This window comes from Ischnura elegans, assembly GCF_921293095.1.
Source record: "Ischnura elegans chromosome 13 unlocalized genomic scaffold, ioIscEleg1.1 SUPER_13_unloc_4, whole genome shotgun sequence".
Lineage (NCBI taxonomy): Eukaryota > Metazoa > Arthropoda > Insecta > Odonata > Coenagrionidae > Ischnura > Ischnura elegans.
The window spans coordinates 7,117,611-7,140,342 of record NW_025791660.1 but is presented as its reverse complement, the minus strand read 5'-3'; the positions used below and the strand labels follow the sequence as shown (position 1 = coordinate 7,140,342).

Sequence of the window (22,732 nt, the reverse complement as noted above, 5' to 3'; positions counted from 1 at the left end):
TTTTTGCTGAATTTTTCTGGGTCAAAATATATATATTTAAGAAGAAATAAAAAAGAAAGCATCAAATGAAGCAATACAAAGTTGGTCTCAAGGTATGTATGTTCTTAACTCTCGTAGCACGTTTGCAAATATTGTGATTACTTTCACGGCATTCAAATATGCATTTAGGATACATTTATTAGTGCTTAAATGAAATGAATTTCCTGGAACATCGAAATACATTAACTTTTGCCCATTTAAATAAAAAAGGCGATGAATTTTTCTGGGTAAGAAAAAGTGGCACAAAGGAGATGCAAAATGCCAATGTCGGCACTTCTAAAGACGCCCAGTGGGATCCAGAAGAAACTGTCGTCGCCCTATGACAAAAAAACTCTGTACAAACTCGAATCTTGAACGAATCAAGAACGCCTTGGTAGACTACGAGACAGTAAAGAGGCAGCGCTTAGATAATGTGACCTAAGTTGTAGAATGAGACGCGTATTTGAATCTCAAGGAGGTAGAAAAGAAAGGCTTCGGAATGTAGGTATTCCATTTTATCTATCCTCTGAGATTGTGATTAAACTGAAACCTCTCAGTAAGATGTCTTCCAGAGACCAAGTGCGAAGGGACAATGAGAGAGACATAGGGAGAACCGATTGACCCAGAAATATATTTAAACATGCTCAATGAGCGCGTTGTAGAAAATATCTATGGGACGTGCAGACTGGAGGAATAGTGAAGGAAAAAAATAGAAGAAGGAACGATCATGGGAAAGAAAGACGGAGTGAAATCGAACAAGTTGACGGGGAGGTGGTTGGAAATATCCGTGTTTTTTTATGTCAGACGGCATATGGCATTGTTGGCAGCTGCTACGCACGAACGCAACAATAAATTTCAGCTGAATGAATGGTTATCACTGCCCAAAGAATGCCTGGTGGACTCAGTGGTGACTCTTTACGACGACACATACTTTGCTTTCGCTAATGTGTTCACATGAACTGTAAAGACATGAGAATCAAAATTGAGTAGGATTCGTGTGTGTTGAAGCGCACGATATGATATTTGATTAAACTGACACCAAGGATCGGCAAAGAGAGCTAATTTACGGTATAAAATAAAAAAAACGTTCAATTTACTGCCCGGGGTCATCCTAGGTAAAAGATGACATTTCTCTAGACATGATTTTTTTCCACACAAAAAATTTCGTTTTCTGATTAATTGTTCCGAAATGTCAAAAGTAAAAAAATCTCAGCGTTATCGGTCGGAAAATAACAAAAAATTGCGCGAAATAAAATCGCGAACGGTTAATTGACCACCTCCGGTCTTTTTAGTGTTAAGAGATGTGGTTTTTACCCTCCCTCTAATTTCACTTGGATAGGTTTGATTGTAGGTCCGCCGCTAGAATGCAAATCCGCACAAAATTCAAATATATCACATTTCTTACTATGCGGTCCAACCATACCTCTTCAAGTTAAAATGGGTAAGACCCAGGTACCCATAGATTAATCATATTTTTTTAACCCTTTCCAAGTTTCGATTGAAACTGTTTGGAACTCTTCAGTTAAACGTTTTCTGTCGATGCCCTTCGCCAATTGACAAATACTCTATTGGTAATATTTTTTGTGATTTGTAGTGATCTCGTAAGGAAGTTCAAGAGTTTGGATAACTATAAATCTTGTGATTCATTAATTCGTGACAACCACACAACAACGATTATTCAACAAGAGTTTTAAAGTTTTGATTTTTCGCGTAGAGAACTGCCGGAGTTAAAAGGGAAAAACGTTGACCCGAGAAAAAGGAATTCGAACGAATTTCAAGAGATTTGTTTCAATTAATCGGAGATGAGGAGGCAAAACTTGAGCTTGTTTATTTGTGAATATGAAATTTGCTTATTTCGATGAGAGAAGATTGCGGGCTTGTTAGCGATAAAACTTTTTTTAGGGAAGAATTAAACTTGGTTGAATAAAATAATTGATATCCGTGATGTTGTCTTTCGCAACCTTCAAAGCACTGCAGATTTGTTTTATCCTGGTACTATAACGGTAATATAGGGTTCTCTGGGCGTTTGTTATAAAGTTTTTAAACCTCTGACTTCGTTTAAAATAAGTGGGGGCAAGGAATGGTGCAGAAGTCTATCTTATAAAAGACGCTACATTGACTCCCACAATGCATAGTATTGATTCATGGTGCAGATGTGATCGTGTCGGCTCTTCTACCAATTGGGTAACTGTCGGAAGATGCCTAGGAATCGTGAGTTAAATGTGTAAGAAAATTGCGCGAGCATCCTGCCAGAAAAATATTTCGTCGTTACGCGAATGAAGATATTTTCCGGTGACTGGTCCAGACTTGGAGTCCTCATATTTTCAATCCATGTATTGATTAATCTCCGGAAGAGCACCCAAACTCAGAGAGCGAATGCGAATAGGAGAGGGAGGGGAGGGATTGAGGAGAATCTGATATTGAAATTTATTATTTTAAAGAATATGAGACATATTAAAAATGCTCAAAGGAAAATGTAGGAGTTAACTTTCACCCCATCACTACTCAAAATCTTATTTATATATTACGTTTTTGTCCAAATAGCAGTATCTCAAGAAGCCTGAATATCACATATCTTCAACGTAAGTCAGTATACACCCAACAACCGCCGTTTTTGGTTATTTAGAAGTTTAATTTGTCATTAAATAATACATTTTAAGGAATTCCATTTCATTATCATGTTTAATAAATACGAAAGGTTGTTTATGCTGTCTGCGTTAATATTAGTTTTTGAATTGTAATTCCTCAATTATTTCTATCCCTACAAACACAAAGATTAAATCTGTATTAAACTCGTATTTTGAAATCCACGAAATCTCAATAATATCTAGATTTTATCTGTTGCAAAGGTGTTGCTATGTCTTCTTTTTATCATATTATATCTAGATTGAATACATGAAATATCTCGCCCCACGCTACAGATTTTTCAGGGATTAAATACAGATTTCAGTATCTAGATTTTCCAGGGACACATTATAGTAGATTTTCATTTGAACTTTTATCAAGGAACCTTTGCGTTACAATTAATGAAATATACTGAGGATGCTTCCCTCAAGGGAAAACCCTCTGACCACCACAATAATATCTCTACTTCTTCACCCCTTAACTCCAACAAGAATTATATAATCAAGCACCCAATAAGCAAAATCTTTAAAAATTAACTAACCACAATGCAATAATAAACTGACTTGAAGGAAAAAGATTGTTTATTTGGATTGAGAAAACATGACTCATAATAAATGATATTTTATTATAAAGGTACAAATATCTATTTATATCACATACAAATTCCAAGTTTTTCAAATTACAGTTAATGTAACTGAGTTCTGTTAAGATCTTATGCAAACTCCAAACATGAAGTAAAGTGAATCTAATAGAATTCTGTTAACAGTATACACAAATTCCAAGCATTTAAAACAGCAATGAATCTAATCAAGTTCTATTAAAGTACAATGAATCTAATAGAACTCTATTAACAGTATACACAAATTCAAAGAATTTAAAACAGCAATGAATCCAATCAAGTTCTATTAAAGTGCAGTGAATCTAATAGAACTATGAACAGTATACACCAATGCCCAGCGTTTAAAACGGCAATGAATCTAATCAAGTTCCATTAACATCGCATACAAATTCCAAACATTTTAAATTACAATGATTCTAATCGAGGTTGAGCATCCTTCGCTTGCTTCCTCCTGTCCCTTGCACCAGCCTGCCGCAGCCACTCTGCCACTGCCTTTCCAACCTCTTTTCTAGAGTGGTTGGCCAAACTTGGTCTCCCCTGTATCACTTCTGAAATGAAAAAAGAATTCAGTGCCATAAAATTCCCACACACAACATCTTGTTCTCACTAGGCTGACAAGTCAAAACCCAATGGCAACAAGATAAACAAGAGTGCAACCATAAAGAAACAAGGATTCTACCATTGTGAACTTTTGAAAACTAAATATATAATTGCATTTGAAAACCACCTTCACAAGTCCAAACAATATACAACAATTTAAGATCATGAGATATAATTCATATAATATTTCCATGAGATATGTCACTTTTTAATAGAAAGTGAAGGTAAATGAAGTTATCTTATGGTTAAAAATGACATTACATAGTACTCTAATAACTTTAGTGTTATTAATTAAAGGTGAAAGAAAATGCCATGACCCAATCCAAATATTGAATACCACAACTTGACATTTGGATGATTGCTCCACAGAAGTTATTAGTTTACACTGATTTCACATTAACTCCTTTATGAACTGAGAACAGCAGAAAACAATGCAGTGTGAGCAAAATAAACCTGCTGAAAACTAATGAGGTGAAAAAATTCATTGGGTTTAAATATAAATGCCAATGCATTACTTACCAAATATCAATTTATCAAGCCTAGAATCTTTGAAGCTAAATTTATTCCGGGCTGGGACTCCCTTATAAGTAAAACATTTCCCCAAAGCATCCGTCACTGCATAGTACAATATCCCATTGACGGCAGTCACCAGTGAAGCCCCACCCTGGATCTTCAATACCCCTTTCTGGAAAGTGAAGGGATCGTTAGACATAGAAGTGAGAGCAATAGCTAAACAAGCTGTCATACAGGAAAATCATCTCCTCAACTTACCACTAACTCCCTGAATGCCACGTCTTTCAGATCATTCTCCATTACTTCATAGTCCTCGACAGTCCTCAACGGGAAATTCAGTTCAACATCTGGAACCCCTTGAAAATAAGAAGGTCTTTCTTTCAGGTTGTTCACTGCTGCAACCAGTGATTGTGTCGTCTCGAGTAGGAGAACATTAGTTGTCTCCACTCTTTTTAGCAAAACGTCAATCAAACCTGATTTAAAAGATAAGATGCGCTTAAAGCAATTTTATTTAAAACTTCCACATAATTTAAAGAATACAGTTGAGTACTTACGTTTATTTTCCTTGCAGCCACAGTTGCATGCCCCACCACTGGAAAATTTATCTGAAATACAAAATAAGTTTGAATGGAACACTAAGCAGAAGGAAGAGAATAGAAATCTCATTATGTCCAAGGAAAGCATAAAATATACTGGCTTAATATTTGAGTAGACTTATGACTACGCAGTTAGACATTTGCTTCTATGAAGATAAAATACTTACTTCACTCCACCACCTATGAGGCCAGAAAATGAATATTAGAATGAGAAAACATGACTAACATAACTAACTTCATAGAAACAACCAATACTGATTAGTAGTATTTGCAAAATTAGAAAAATGAAACCATGTTATGCACTGAATCCAACTCTGAAAACAAATTTGTGAATTACCAACCTAAAGAGGTACTGGTATCAGCATTAATGGCTGAAGTACAGCTTGTAGAGGGCCCTTGACTCTCCATAAAAATTGCAGCAGCTTCTGAAGTCCTTACATTATGCGGAACGAGCACAGATTTTTGGCTTGGTGTGGTTTCTATTACACCATGGGAATGAATATTATATACAAAGCATTATATACCATCACGTATAAATGCAAAATCACAAAGCAGTCAATAAGCATAACAAAGAACCATAGTTAATACTTCACATTTAACCATCTTTGGAGGAGATGGCATTTTCCTCCTCGGGCAATGATCACTATCATCATCACTCTCATACTTTGCCCTATTCCCTCTTTGACCTCGTCCAAGGACCTCATCGGCATCCACATCAGAGGTATCAATGGCTACTAACTCCAGCTCTCTGGCCTTCGCGTATGAATCTAAGTGAAGAATTTTACAGGTTATAATCTTTCATGCGAAAATAATTAGATAAGAATGACAGTGGAAATCATGACAAAACCATAAACAAATTTGACACTGTACTAAAATTAATTCCCTGAGAGTTATGCCAAAATTCTCAACTAATAACAAGATTCCAAGAATAACCAAATTTGCTCACCACAAACACTCTTAGGAAATTTTCTAACCCTGAACTTACTCCAAGATGGGTGTGACAGTGCATGGCTGGCAATGATGAAGATAATCTGCCTATCAGTCATTCCACTAGGGTAGCAATACATCATGGTACCCTTACTCTCCCACAGCCACGTAGTAGGCACTGCCTTGCAATCTGGCATGTCACCCTCATTGGCCGGTATGAACTCTACCACAACCCAACTATCCATTTCTATCACTGGTCACTGTACCTACTTTATTTGGGGATGTAATTAAACTTTTGAGCAGTAATTCTTCTCCAGAATTCAAGTTATACACTATTTCAATACCAGGTAACCTCCCAAACCTACATCTATATATACATACACTAAAACACCTAACAATGAAATCTAATTTATTTAACAAATGCAACATCATTTCATATTGAAATCAACAAATTATGATGAACATGGTAGCTAACACAATATTGACTTATTTATGACGCATCACAGCAACATAATAGGACTCTGGAAATTCCAAAGCCACATTGGGAACACACATCCCTTTGTGCCTAACGGAATTAAAGGGCCTATTATGAACGGCTCACCGCATGCGGTGTCGTACCACCCCGAAGCACGTTTACCGCCCCCGAGCGATTACGAGTGACCACCGGTCGGTGTCACACCACGGCTTGGGGGTCGATATGTTACCACGGTCAGCTACCCCGGTGGTGAGATACCGACCCCTGATGGCGGATGTTTGTTCACCTTTTTCGGGTCAAGCTGGCGTTTTTAAAACAAAATATCCGACGATAGAGACTCGGAAGCCCTCATATTTTGTGTTACTTTTAATATTAATGTCGGAATAAGCGTATAAAATATAAAACTGGAGCAGTTGAACAAAAAATTTATAATACCTAAATAACATCGTTGTAGCAGTCTGAGCCACGGCCGTTGGAGATGGATAAGTTTATTGTAAGTTGATCTTTATTCATTTATTTAATTAGAACAATGTGGAATTTTTAAATGTACGCTATGTTTTTATATGCAAAAACTTCTTCCATTTCTGGATAGGTACAGGAAAATTCGTCGTTAAGGACTACCTCTACAAGTATTAGATCTCATTGAAGAAAGAAGAAAATACAAGGCTGCGAAAACAGAGGAAGGACAGAATCGTTACAAGAGGATAAGGAACGAAATATGTCGTAAAGCGCGGAAGGATAGAGAAACGTGGATGAAAAGCATTTGCGAAGACGTGCAAAACAATCTTCAACATGGAAAAGTAGAGGCCGCTTATAGGATAGTGAGGAACCACTTTAAGGAAAGGGGCGTAAGATGTAATACCCTTAGGGACAAAAACGGAGAACTATTGATTGAAAACGAAGAAAAAGGGAAGAGGTGGAAGGAATATCTGGAAGATTTGTACAAAGGAAGTCGCCTCAGAACGAATGCTATCGAAAACGAGAGGGAAGTGGATGACGATGACATGGGAGCCCCAATTTTAAGATCGGAATTTGATGCGGCTGTAAGAGACCTCAGGATAAATAAAGCGTCTGGCATTGATGACATTCCTGCAGAACTAATCAAAAATTCAGGAGAGAAGACGTTGAACCAGCTTTACAAAATCATTAGTGAAATGTATACGACAGGTGAGATACCAAAGGATTTCGAGAGGAACATTATAATCCCTATTCCTAAGAAGAAACGAGCAGAGAAGTGCGAAGATTTTAGGACCATAAGCCTTACTACACATGCATCAAAGGTACTGACAAGGATCATCTATAGAAGAATAGAACGAAAAGCAGAAGAGTATTTGGATGAGGACCAATTTGGATTCAGAAAAAACAAAGGCACAAGGGAAGCAATATTGGCCCTAAGACTGCTCATAGAGAAGAGAATGGAAAAGAACAAGTCAACATTCGTTGCGTTTGTGGACTTAGAGAAAGCATTTGATAACGTGGATTGGAGCACTATGCTTGGAATGCTAAAGGAAATTGGGGTTCTTTATAATGACAGAAGAATCATCCACAGTTTATACAAAAACCAAGTAGCCGTGATAAAATCAGGGCCCAGCTGTGAAGAAGCAAGAATTAAGAAAGGAGTGCGACAAGGCTGTACATTGTCACCCGTAATTTTCAACGTTTACATTGAAAAAGCCATTAAGGAAATCAAAGAAAAGGCATTGGGAGTTAATATCCATGGAGAAAAAATAAGCATGCTAAGATTTGCCGATGACATAGCCGTTATAGCAGAAACAGAGAAGGATTTGAAAAATATTCTGCTTAATATGGGTAGGGTAATGAGTAGATATCAACTGAAAATAAGCACGAAGAAAACCAAGATCTTAGTATGCAGCAGAAGAGAAGAAGTCAAGACGAACATTAAAATAGGGAGGCAAAAACTGATAGAAGTGGATGAATTCTGTTATTTGGGAAGCAAAATAACTAGTGATGGGAGAAGCAAGAAAGAAATTATCAGCAGAATAGCCCAGGCGAAGAGAGCATTCCACCAAAAGAGAGACCTGCTTACAGCGGAAGTAGACCTGCCTACTTTAAGAGACCTGCTTACAACTTACATATGGAAGTAAAGAAACAATTTATAAGAACCTACATCTGGAGTATGCTCCTATACGGAAGTGAGGCATGGACAATGACCGCAGCGGAGAAAGCAAGGATAGAGGCCTTTGAAATGTGGTGCTACAGAAGAATGATGAAAATCAAATGGATCGACCGAGTTAGTAACGAGGAAGTCCTAAGAAGGGTAGGAGAGAAGAGAAGCCTCATGAAAACCTTAATAAGAAGACGGAACAACCTTATAGGCCACATCTTGAGACATGATGGACTGATGAAGACAATCGTCGAAGGACAGGTGGAAGGCAAGAATGGAAAATGAAGACCTCGAACAAAATATATGGAACAAGTAAAGAGAGATGTGAAAGAGAAGAAATACGTAGGAGTGAAAAGATTAGCTGATAGGAGAACTGAGTGGAGAGCTGCGTCAAACCAATCCTAGGATTGTTGACCAGTGATGATGAAGGACTACCTATGCTTGTATTGTAAGGTGAATACAGCTGTTGCTCGCCGCTTGGAGATTTCTACGAACATCTTTTGTGGCAAAATAGTATTTTTTCCACGTGACAACTTCTTGTATTGTAAGGTGAATACAACTTTTGCTCGCTGCTTGGAAATTTCTACGAACATTTTCTGGGCCAAAATAGTGTTATTTTCAACGTGATAACTGCTTGAATTTTAAGGTGAATTCAAATTTTGCTCGCTGCTTGGAGATTCTACAAACATCTTTTGTTCCAAAATAGTGTTATTTTTAACGTGACAACTACCGTTAATCACAGTGCCAGTGGTTGTAATGCACTAAGTTTGACTAGGATGACAAATATCTGCCAAGAGCTGTAATTATCAGTGTTCCATTGTGACTGGTTTGTAAAAAATGGTATTACGCTATCGAGAAGTGTCTGGTAGTAATTTAAAAATTGTCATTGGCCTTTTTAACCTTCGTTATTCAGTTGTGTTACCTTGGTCCAAACTTAACTCCGTAGAGATTACGTTTCACGACGAAGCTATCAAGTACAAGGCTATGTTTGAAATTTGTTAATAAAAGTATATCAATCGTACCAAGGAATTGTAGTGAGAAAAGTCACTTGTGTCACTTGCGTGGGATAATGTGAGGCTTAAAATCAGTAATTCAGTAGTAGTTTTCATCATAGCGAGCTATTGATTGTAAGGTATACGTGATGAATATAAGAATGGTAGTGACTTCCAGTTTTTGATTATCGTATTTGCCTATTTCCCTTTATTTATAATGGTGTGAGCTTGAATCGATTGTGGATTTCACCTGCAATTTGTAAATAAGTTGTAGCTTGTGTGTGTGTGTTGGCCGCGGAACCGATTCACGATCTCACATGCATGTGAGATCGTGAATGTAACATGTTTAATAACATGTTACATCCACGATAAAGAAACGGGGTATGGAACCTAATGCAAATTCAGAGAACACGAAAGGCACATTTGAACAGTGAAAAATAACTTTTTGGCTATTATATTTGAAAAGCCATAGAGAATTAAAAACACAAGATATGTACACATCAATGTAATGTAACAGATGTTAATGTAACATGTTTAATAACATGTTACATCCACGATACAGTGAAACATGTTTATATTGTGGGAACATTGTTTTGCTGTGATTGTGTAACCGTGAATAAACCAAAGAAATGGCGAAACTCTGTCACATTGCATTGAGATAAAATTTTCTTGTAACCAGAAGTGCATATCTTGTGTTTTTAATTCTCTATGGCTTTTCAAATATAATAGCCAAAAAGTTATTTTTCACTGTTCAAATGTGCCTTTCGTGTTCTCTGAATTTGCATTAGGTTCCATACCCCGTTTCTTTAACGAAAGAAATGCAGAGCAACAGATGCTTTGTCATTTCACAGATGTTGAGTGTTATATTGTCTGTGCTCTCCGGGTAAGTATCGGTGGTGGATTTTCATGTAATTTTTAGAATGCGCATTTTGGTCATAGCTCTGATGGAATTAGTGGTTCACCTTGCACTAAAAATACTTCTACCGCAATTTGTCGATGGCCTGTCATGCAATTTGCCACTAACTGCGTCTGCTCATACGTGATTTTTTAAAATATTTCTTCCACGTGGCACAGCTAATTATTGTTTTATTCAACTTTTTATCCCACAAGTACGAATAAAAGAGCAAAATTTGTTCATTTGTTAATTTTTAAAGGAGAATTAACGTAAAACACATCCCTATTAATCCATAAATACTACTATTTTCGTTATTGACTACCTCGGATGGGAATCTCTGTCGGACCGTAGATTGAAAAATAGACTAAACCTTTTAGATAAATTCAAGAGCAGTGTCTTTTCTGAAGAAGTTAATCATATCTTGCAGATGCCAACGTACTACGGAAGATCAGATCATATAAATAAAGTAAGAGAGATAGATCGCAGAACAGACAGATTCTGAACGTCATTTTTTCCACGATCAATAAGAGATTATAATGGCAGCAATAGAACTCGTAAAAATTGCATGACTTGTAGTGTAGCCTACTAACCTATGTAAAACTTAATGCATGTATCTGATATGTTATTCGATATTCTATTTCTAACAGCATATAATAGTAGAGTTTGTAATAATACGGGACGTTTTTTGGACGGTGTGGTGAGCATGTGGGAGTCCAAATGCATGCTGCATGCTGGTGATTGATCACCCCCTGCCAAACACCCTAAAGGTGGCTCGCAGGGTATTAAGTAGATGTAGTGGAACAACTGTTGCCGAAATATTCGTCTGCTAGAAAGTTGCCGCAGATTTGGAACACCACAAGCCCTTCCCATGGGCTACAGCATTTTCAGGTTGAAGGAGCTCAGAATTTTTCATACAAACGTCACTTCCACCACATCGCTCTTCACCGACCCCTAGAGAGTCTCTCTGCCTGGCGGTGACTCTCCGACCCGACCATTCGCAATCGCAAGGGACGGTGTGACACTGTATACGGAACGAAAACTCCGCCCGGCCGTGCGCACCGCCTTCTCGTTCGTAATAGGCCCCTAAGCCTTGAAATAAATAATAAGTTAAATTACCATCCTAATAATTCAAACTTCTCATATTCACCCTCAATGAGGGTGATGCCCTGTACTTCCCTGTACTGCTTTTAAAAGTTTTGGATGAAGCCGTGAGGTATTAAAATTATGCTTAGCCCATTTATAACCAAATCAAATTTTTTCCATATTTCAGTTCTTCCATGATTACCTGTTACACCTACTAAAGCACAGTTGCCAAAAGCACAAAACAGTGAATTGGATGGGTTGTGTATCAAAGCAAAATTTTCCCATTACATCATAATTAAACCAAGCCATTTTCACTCATTTCAACAAGTTCCATGTTAATTTTGTCTATGGACACAGCAATTGACATGGGAACAGGAATCATATGCTAAGTATTCTTCACAAGTATTTATTGGGAATTATTTTCAATTAACCAGTCTCAATAGCAAAATTGTTAAGTAAAGTATGCTGGAATCCCATATGAATGCACATGACTGCAAATATTGGTTTATATCACTGAAGCATGATGAAACATTTACTAGACATTTGCCGACCTGATAATATTCCCCAGAAGAACTATTAACATAAACTAAAAAGAGTATATATAGAAGACAAATTCAGATGCTTTATCCTTCAAAGGGGAGTGTCCAAAAACCGAATCTCAGAATTCAATCACATTTTACTGTTATATATAGTGCCAATGGAAGCTGCCCTTTAATCAGCCACCATTTGGGGTTATTTAACCAAATTGTTTAAACTAAAATGCAGTTAAACATTTACAGATCAAATGTAGTCATGCATAAGAGCCACTCTGCAAAATGAGCATTAGCGCAGTGGTTAAAGTGCCGAGTTGTCACTCAAGGATTTAAGGTCGAGACAAACATAAAAAATGTCGGTGAAATTTATTGAAATATTGATGAATTCCTCTGTAACATAGACAATAGAATCAATGTATGAAAAAATTTCATGGGAGGTAGGCAAAATTTGATTGAATGCTGAAATGTGTTGTTTTAATATTCCCATGTCAGAATTAGCTACAACTCTTTTCTGTGAAGAGTCAATTTCAAGCACTGAAGAGCACTCACCCACAGCCTCCGTCATAGACTCCATGGCCATTGTCCCATTCTGAACCAGCCCTCCATTCCCCTTATCAGTTGGCTGAAAGTAAGCAGATTTCAGATTTACCATAAACAAGTGATACCTCTATAATATTTTTTTTTATGAAACAAGAATATTAACTTCGAGTGAATCTCTAGGACGAATACCAAAACAAATGAAGTGACAACACCAACAATTGACCTAAACACAAGCCAATGATACACTCAGTCCTAAATACTAAAATATACAGTCCTTCATGGGGAAAACAGGAGGGCAAAAGAATAAAAAAAGGCATGGAACAATTAATATGGGGCAAACGGTCTTCTTCAAAGCTAGTTCTTTCATTCTTGATTGGGGGATATAGAGGACTTCTTCGTGAATCTTCTAACCGTAGGGGGGATGTATTGGGGGATAACTGTTTTATTCATTGATTCTCAGTCATGGATGCAGATGACCTCCTCGGCTGGCTGCTGTGTCTTCCTTAATCGTGAACTGAGAAAATATTTAATTTGAGGCATCGTGGGTTTATGTTATTCCTCTTGGCATGGGAAATCTACCCTTCTCTTCTCCTTTTTCCCCTTCTTCACCACTCTTCACATCTCAGTCAATCCTCCATGATTCTCTTCTCTCTCTACCTCTCCTTCACATGACAGGCACACACCTTCAGCTGACCGGCACAGCCTTTGGATATAAAATGAAGCCAGGGTCCAGGTGTCACCATGAGCTGAAATTCGTCCAGATGTTATAACCCACCGAGGCTTAGTTTTCTGGGGCAGGTGGGGGAAACCCGGAAAGAAGCAAGTTTTCTTAGAATACCCACTATGGGGAGGGTGGTTTGTCAAAGAATGTTCTCATTTTGTAGAGGGAGGGGGTATTAATTATGTCACCCTCTATTCCCTGCTTATAGGTGCTGTTTGGATGGAGGGGTGGGGAAAAATGGTGACATTTCACCGGTCACATACCCAACATGGAAGAACCACGACATCAGAAAATTGGGAAATCGTGGGGGGAGGGGGAAACACTTTACAATCGAGCCCATTCATGCTTCACTATGAACACAAACACACTCATACACGATATTGCATGAGCTACCTTTCTGCCATGAACACTGATATTAGGTTACCCATAAACCATGCCATGTGGCATCGGTTACAGAACATTGTGCCCAATTTTTAAAATAGTGATCAAGGTTTCAAAATAGCCCATGTTTGCAGAATTTGGATTACAGGATTACCCCCAGATATCACTTTCATCCATTAATTAAATTGAATGAGAATTTTATGCATATCTTAGTGGCATCAGTCTCCTTGGGAGATATTTCTTTCCTGGCTAACACCAGTATAGAGTCAAGATCTGTCACATTGGCTCCTGTGCATTTAACATCCGCCTCTTCACCTTGGGAAGATGTTGAGGCCTGTGCCTGCATATGAGTCCACAATCAGCATCATTAAAGATGGGGATATGGAAATAAAGAAATAGCTTTGTGAATTTGCCAAAAAAATTATTCCTATTACCCAATATCATTGATACCTATGTACACACCACCCCAAAAAACCCAACTGTGAAATTTGTTAACAGCTTGTGCATCACAATTATATGCACCAAATTGTACAATAATCTATCATCATTTTTGATAAAAAAACATTAATTTTATCAAGAAAAGGTAGGATAAGTATCAAGTAAGAAATCACTACTAATGTGTGAATGAATATTTGTCCAATGCTTGAATGTGTGACTAAGACTTGAGCCAAACTTGAATTCCTTCAAAATACTGTTTTCACTGTTTACTTTGACTTGTACTCATGTAAAAAGCGGTTGTATTCTATAAATTGCATTTGCTAGATGGAGGTGAGTGATGATGATTTACATAATGGTAAGTCAACGTTGTTCCATTTACAGCATGCAGCAACAATGAATGATTTATTGAATGTCACTGTTCGGTGGTGAGGTATAACAAGTTTTTCATTTCCTCTCATACTCGAGTTGTGTACTCTACCAACTATATACTTACAACAAGCTCCATCAAAATAACCTCACTATGGTCAACGACAAATCCTGAGTCCCCATCATAATTTCCCCTTTACAGTTCACACAATATCCAAATCTGATATAGTAAGAATACGCCTTACATAAATTCTTTTTTGGGAACAAGTTTTCTTTGGCAGGAACGGCTAGAAACTGCATCATCAACTGATTTAGTGGAAAGGCAACCGACCATAACCAACGTAACCCAATTTCATTTCAAATTTATCATTCATCATTAATGTTTTCTTTTTTCATTTTCAACGATTTACCAAGGAATGACTCAAATCATTTGGTGTATTCAGCCGCACTATACTTAGTGATCAGTTGATCATCATAACACGATCACTGAGTGTGAGTGTACCATATGCAACAATCGGTAACATGAATTTCACTTATTTTCCTTCCTAATGGAGTATGTCTCTTTATGGAAGTGAGGCTTGGACGTTGACAGCAGCAGATATGTCGAGAGGAGGTAGCATGTCAAATGTAGTATTACCTAAGAATGATGAAGATAAAGGGTATTGACCGTGTATGTAACAAGGAAGTGCTAAGAAGAGAGGGAGAAATGACAAGTCTTCTAAAAACCCTTAGCAAAATATAGAATTGTGCAGTTGGCCACATTATGAGACATGATGGTGCAATGAACACAATTGTAAATGGACAGGTGGAAGGAAATAAGGGCAAGGAAGGGCCTTGAATGAGTTTCATAGCACAGGTCTTTAAGGATGTAAAAGAGAAGAAATAGTTAGCTAAAAAATGTCTAGAGGATAGGAGAGCTGTATCAAACCAATCGTATGATTGTTTACTCGTGATGATGATCCTTCCTTCTGCTTTGTGGCCATCGGAAGAGAGCATAGTAAATATATCTATGCTCACAAAAGTGGGAAGTGCCATGACATCAGAGCCCTCACTTGCTCAGCAAGAAAAAGGTGAGTGATCATAGCACCTGTATGCCCCCAACCTGTTCAGTGCAGTGAGTCGCTCAATTTGAAAGATTTTTTTTCAAGAAAGACACACAGGGTTCCCACTTTAACCTAGTAATAAAATTCATTTTTTTCCAGGTATTCATAGTGTTCATATTGTCAAATTCTTGGTCAGTTGATGCACCATTTTACAATGAATCATTGATCAAGTAACAATCACAGGCCTTACAGCAACTATAAATTTAACACATGTGGCAGATTCCGTGAATGCAAACACAGATATAAAAATTCTATTTCTTATGACATCACCAATGGTTAGAAAAATTCAGTGCTGGCTATAGGTTGTGAGTGGGAAAATAGAGGGAGAAGGGTAGCACGGAAGTTAGGTAGTGTCTGAAATTTCACCAGGGTTAATGAACATATCTAAGTTAGTGGTTATCCAGATTTGGTGAAGTCTGATGGCCAATGTGTTTTAATGGAACACGGACCAATACATACACTTCGTATATATGTGTGCAGATAAATGAGTGATTGACCTTGAAATATGATAGTCGTATTGATTCTTTTTGATCCATCAATCAAAGTTTTACAATTAAGTTTCAGAAATTTTTCCGGTTAAATGACTAAATTAATGGCATATTTACGGTTTAAAGGATTTAATGGTTATGCGGGAGCCTCAGACAAGCCTCTTTTTTAGTCAGAAATAAAAAACTTTGGGAATTCAATTCCCTTGATCTCCCTTACAAAAGTGGTCAGAATCTGTTTGGAAATGTATGAGTAAACTTCAAAATATGAATAGCAATGCAGCCCAAAAGTTTTTTCTGTAATTTACATGTCAAGTGCCAATGATAGTTCTAATGAAGAATTATGACCCATGTCAAGTTTACTTATTCAAATTTTAGAAAGTAAGCATAAAGCTTTTGTTTTTCTGGTCAAGCCTGAATCATAGCATCATTTGTTTTGTCCCTCTCTGATCAATTGAGTGAACGCTTTTCCGTACCGGATAAGTATCAGCTTGAGATATCATTTTTCTGAACCACACAGCCCCTTCCTCTGTCACTTCTCCTATCATTTCTGATATCACAGCTCTATGATGTTCCCATGATTGACAAGTACTGCGCTGCAATCTCTCCATACCAGTCACCATTCTGATTGGCTGATATGAGGTTTCAGCAACAGAAAATGTGACCAGACGAGTGATGGAAAAGTGATGAGAATTCTCAGCTTCATAGTGATCGTAAACAACAATCGCGCTCGATGCTCAATTCAGAAAATCACTTGATTAAACAAACAAGAGTGATTGCTGTAGTGATTATTTGGAAATGACAAATAATGATCGCGTGAAGTGTGTGTGAGTCTTCAGTGATATTGGAATATACCATGGAGGACTGAAGTTATGCAGTAGCAAAACTGCACCAAACAAAGGAAAATTACACTCACCCAGTCATCTGTTGCCAATGGCTCTGAGACATCAGTCGAAATTATGGCTGGATCTGTTGTGTGCATCACAGAATAATTTCCTTCAGTGAGAGGGTCTTCGTTCTCCTCTTTAAGATTAAACTAGAAGACAATGCTGAGTATCAATCAAAAAAGGCATAATAATAATACATGACAATAATAATGCTAATGCATATGAGTATTAACAATAAAACCTACTCTTTTACTTGAAAGCCAAAGTATTTTGCACAAGATGTTAGTGAACAACTACTATAAAATGACTAGTTTATTCTGCACACATTGGTGTGGAATGCTTCTGAATTTGCCTGGCACAGTAAAATCGGTTAAAGTCTTCACCTTCCAACCCAGAGGATGCAGGTTTGCATCTCAACTGGGTGGCTTTCCCTATCCACGTTTTGCCTAAGTCTCCAGATATATGCCTCTCCTTCAACTTGATCACAAGAGAGGACTTAAAAGTCCTGAATTTTATCAATCAATACAGATGAAAACACTTGTATACGTTTATCTTAGAATAAGGGCCTTATGCTCAGTCGACACTATGGGGTCAACCAACCCTTGATACGCCATCAGCCCCAACATGAATCGATCACGCCCTAAATGTGCTATAACAAGCCCTACATATGGTCAATTTTGAAATAATTGCTCCAACATGATCTAGGGTACCTGAACCAGACCTACACCTAAGGATGCCGACTTACAAAAATTATTGAGGGGGGGGGGGACAAAACCTGGGATCTCGCCCCAGGATATTTTATGAGTAGTGAGTTTAAAGTAATTTAAGCATTTTTGAAGGGTCATATGATCAACATTATAACCCTGATAATTCAAATCTCGATATCTGGACACCCCAGGGAAAATCGACAAGCCTGAAACATTTTTCCTCACACCCATTACAAATTTTTGAGGGCGTTGGGGCCCCTCAAAAATTCGTTATGTGCTGGTGACTACCCATAGAAATGACTACAGTTACACTGGGCAAAAGAAATATCGTCATTTATCATAGTAAATCCCTACAAAATAAGGTCTTTTAACTAAGGTTTTACTGCGGATAAGAATATAGCTTACCAATATATTAGCTCCGGGTTGTTGGGAGTCTGGCACAGGTATGTATATTTCAGTCGTTTGCACTGAGCAAGTGAGACGTGAGGTGCCTTGTATCTCATCTTGAATGAAGTCTTTTGTGTCAGCAGAAGACCCCAGTTCGTCATCAGCTGCCTCATCCCCTTGGATACTCTGTGGAGAAAGTAACTGTGATAAACTCACCTCCTTCATTGTCATCAAATGAAGCATATTTCTAATCTTGATAATACCGGATTTATAATGTGTCATTTCAGGTAATACCTAAAAATTGACATGCTTCTGTAAATCAATAACTCAAAAGCCAAACAACTACTGACACCAAATTATGCAGGATGATACTTGCTATACTGACTCACATCTAGTCCATATTACAACATCCTTGGGACCTTGGAATAAGAAAATAAATATTTTCAGCAGTGGTGTCTTAAATATGAATGTTTAATGTGGAATATGTTTTTGATGCATATCCATTGTTATTGACCTCTTGTTTATATGAACTCAAATATGAAATCTAGGAGGAAATAGGTAAATCTCACGTGTGGCCACTTTCTGAGGCAAAAAAGTATGAAATCCTCATCTTGATTTTGGAAGAGAGAGTTGTAGGGAAACGCCCAAGAGGAGAAGATAATGTCCATGGGCACAAAACGTCATAGATAGCGCAGCAGTTAGAGATACTTGGGACCAATCACAATGGTCAAGAGAGTATTGCCAGAGCAGCCAATGCACTGGATATTGTTTGGCATGAGAAAAAAGATAAATAAGAACCTAAGAAATTCTGTCAGCTCCACATCAATAGTCTGGTGGATGAAACCCTTTTCATTCAGTCGATTTTTCAATTCAGCTCATTTAAATAACTTGTCTCTTTCCACACTATTTTATTTTCACCGACCATGGTTTCGGCAACTGATGCCATTGTCATGGTGAAAAGTTGACAATGGCACAAGTTGCCGAAACCATCGTCAGTGAAAATAAAATAGGATGGAAACAGACAAGTTGTTTTCATAACCTGATTATCAAAGATTTCCACCCATTCATGCCAGACACTATCTTTTATTTCATGGATTTTTCAATTATTAAACCTCATCACTAAGTAAAATACAAAGTAAATGCAGCTAGCTCTTTGCTCCCTAAATTTATGTGAAAAAGTACTTTACCAAAGAAATCTGCATAAAGCAGAAAATATTACAGAAAAAAATCTCAAAAAAAATTCATTGCATTCTCAAAAAAGGCAATTTATGACCTTATACCCAAAATGCATAAACTAAATTTATTTAAAAAATGCAAAACCATTCCAGTCCAAACACTATGGAATAACATACAAATCAAAATTACAATGAAAATACCCAGTGCAAATTTTACTCAAAACACTTTTGTCAACAACCCCAAAAAATGGAGCCTATCTCATGGCAAGCCACGGATGTGAAGACTGTTACATACGATAGCCATCTCAATTAATAAAAAATAGTAATTCATCACATAAGTCATCTTTAAATGAAATAAACAGTCCATTACACATCTTAGCCATGCACTTAGAAAAAAACAACATATGAATTCCATAAAAGAAAAATTTGGAAAACCGAATATAATTTTGACTATAAGATTTATTAAAAAAATATATTCTTTAACCAAATAAAGAAAAACATAGATGGTTCCAGAGCATATAGCATACTAGAATTATACAACATTGATGCACAAATAAAAGTGAAAATATAATATTGTAGGTAACTAATTAACTGACAGAGTAAACTCATTGATTCATTAAAGATATATCACATAAGTTTTCTTATTTTTTACCAAAATTTATACAAAAAATTTAAAACGTTTAAGGACTTTTTGCAACTAGATGTTTCAAAGCCTTGATAATGGAAAATAAGTTTCTGAACCGTAAGCAGGTATGTTATTATCAATAACGCAAACCACAGGAATTCAAATTAAAATATAAACAAGAGTTCAATAAAAACATAATATTTTACGTACATTAAAACCTATGCTTAGCAACCGATGAAGAAAGTAATCTACAGAGATATCACAGCTCATACATAGCCGGAAATGGTAAGAGATTTCCTTGAACATTTTAACATGCTCTGGTTACCCAAGCGAGTATTTTATAATGGATTTTTTCATAGCCTAGTGGGTATATTGCCTTTTGGTTTGTCATTTGCGATCTTGAATGTCCCATTTTGTTAACTTTGATTGCTTTGAAAACACGTAGTTGAATCAGACAACAAAATATCTTCACTTATCACCACTGAAACATCAACTGCAAGTTAATAAGCACTTTGCACGGAGTCAGATTGAGAAACGCAGCTTGTGGGAAACTGGGCTAGTTTCACTATTTCGTCAACTATGTAAGACGGCCTTTTAAGTTATCTAATATGCTCCACATAATTTTGATCTCTGATTCAAGTACTTCTAAAAATAAAGTTGAATTTACTACTTTCAAGCAGTCATACAACATTTTATTTATCAAGTTCTCAAGTTGTGGCATCAAGGGAATAATCAACCACAATTTTGAGTTTGATCAAATTACTGCAATAATAAGTTGAGTCCGCAAATAATTATCTACCTTGATTTCTCATTACTGTCGGCGCAAACCAAAGACTCCCACTTAACGTTCTGGGAAACAATACATGCACCAGTCTTCAAATAATAAAATACGTAAGTACTCACCCTGAAGTAATTGCTCCCACCAAATCTTCTCAGGTTTGCGTCCGATTCTAAACATATCTTTTTGAAAACACTAAATTCCGTGAGCTTCTTCAGACATACTGGACACAGGTTGCTAGGCAGACCATCTCCCACAGCAACCTAAGATAGCAATCAACACGCTATACATTGAAAGAATATGAAATTATACTCATAACACAGAATAAAGAAATCAATATGAAAAATAAATATCGATAAGATGTATCGTGCTACTTACTTCCAAACCGAGTAATTCATGCATGGCATCCTTCACAGTTACTCTGCAAGCTACGTTTGAAGTGAATATGTTGTAATAATAATCATTATTCTTCATGCATAGTCTGCACAAGTCCGTGACAATCCCGGCAGTACGATTCATGCTCTAGTTTCAATCACTAATTCAACATTTAAATAAGTTATATCCTCGATGAAATCATCTACACATAATAGACTGAGATCTCCAAATTCGTCGCGAAAACTACATTCATGAATACAGTATATATTTTGAATGCTCACGGAGAAAGACTTGTTTAACTTTTAAAATTAAAATAACTCACAATGACCTAAAGAAAAAATACACCACAGCAAAATGGATAGAGACGATTAACGAGAATACTCACGAGCAATATTTATATAATCATGCAAGCAAAGATTGGCTGCATTGGCTGTCGGCTAGTTTTAATTGATACCGCTAGAGGCACAAACACATAGCAGGCTTACAATCAGTGCGCGTTCTGAATATTAATGGAAGAAAAAATGTGTTTATTTCAATTGTGATCCCCGCCGTCTTCCTATTAGTAGAGGTCGACGAGGACTATAAATACCTTAAGTCTCATTAAAGACTATGCAAGCAACATTAATGCTAATGGAATGAAGCTCTGTGTTGCGCGGTGATAGTGAGACACATTAAACGACTATACAACGATAGAATTTTTAAAAACATATAGGTAAATTAACTTTAAAATAGGTCTGAAAAGAGTAGATGAGGTGACTAACTGTCTCTTTAAATTATAAAATATATTTAAAATTATACATATTGAGAAAATACGTTAGTGACACAAAATTAACTTTGAAAGAAAGCCATAGAAAACAATTTTCTCATTTGAATTTTATGAGTGATGCTTTTAAATGATGGATTTTTTTTAATGAGAGAAGTAGGAATATTTTAAATATCCGGAATATAAAAATACACATCACACTCATTTTATTGGCAAACTCAGTCTTATACTGGGTGCTTTCCATTCATGCGACTCACGCGTCGACTTGTGTCGACTCGCGGCATTTGTTTATAACTCTCCTATTCCTGTGCGTTACCGTTTGTTGTAGTGATGAGCGATATATCGCTAACTGTGATTGAATCACCGTTACTGAAAAGTAGCAGTCACTGTCGGTGATTCAATATTCGAAATCACCGTGATCGGTGATTCGGTGATTCAATTACTGGATTCGGTGATGATAGCGCTGGCTACTAACAAGTGATATGCGATATATCGCCACCTGTGATTGCACGAATATTACAATAGAGGATTCTCAAGTACGCCGCTAGAATTGTTGTCGCTCCGCGCGCATTATATTCAGTTTTCAAATATCGCCACTGGCGGCGCCACCAGGCAAAAGTGTCTATCTTTCACGACGAAATACACGGCAGCAATACGGAACCGAGCCAGTAAATCACATTAACCACACAAGTAAAGCATGTGAGGCAATTGCCAACTGAAATGAAACAATCTTATCACTCCTACCATCGACCAAAACGAAAAATCAGAGCTGACAATCAAGGGGGAATCTGTTATTAGCAATTTTTTGACGCATTCACATACACGGCAGCAATACGTAACTGAGCCAGTAAATCACATTAACCACACAAGTAAAGCATGTGAGGAGATTGCCAACTGAAATGAAACAATCCGACCACTTCTACCATCGACCAAAATGAAAAATCAGAGCTGACAAGCAAGGGGGAATCTGTTATTAGCAATTTTTTGACGCATCCACATT

At 37.1% G+C, this 22,732-nt stretch overlaps 2 protein-coding genes across 2 annotated transcripts in view; both read right to left on the bottom strand.

The window, feature by feature from the left end:
* LOC124173199 overlaps positions 1 to 22,732 on the bottom strand; it is a 195,115-nt gene that overhangs the window by 114,086 nt on the left and 58,297 nt on the right. The gene's annotated exons all lie outside the window — the stretch shown is intronic.
* LOC124173204 lies at positions 3,329 to 21,465 on the bottom strand. Its single transcript, XM_046552741.1, has 9 exons — positions 20,973 to 21,465; positions 20,720 to 20,857; positions 18,035 to 18,202; positions 16,952 to 17,071; positions 12,551 to 12,623; positions 4,930 to 4,980; positions 4,634 to 4,731; positions 4,382 to 4,547; positions 3,329 to 3,810 (listed from the first exon to the last, which is right to left on the bottom strand). Exons 1-9 carry the CDS (start codon positions 21,111 to 21,113, stop codon positions 3,668 to 3,670), a joined length of 1,098 nt encoding a protein of 365 aa, XP_046408697.1. The 5' UTR covers positions 21,114 to 21,465; the 3' UTR covers positions 3,329 to 3,667.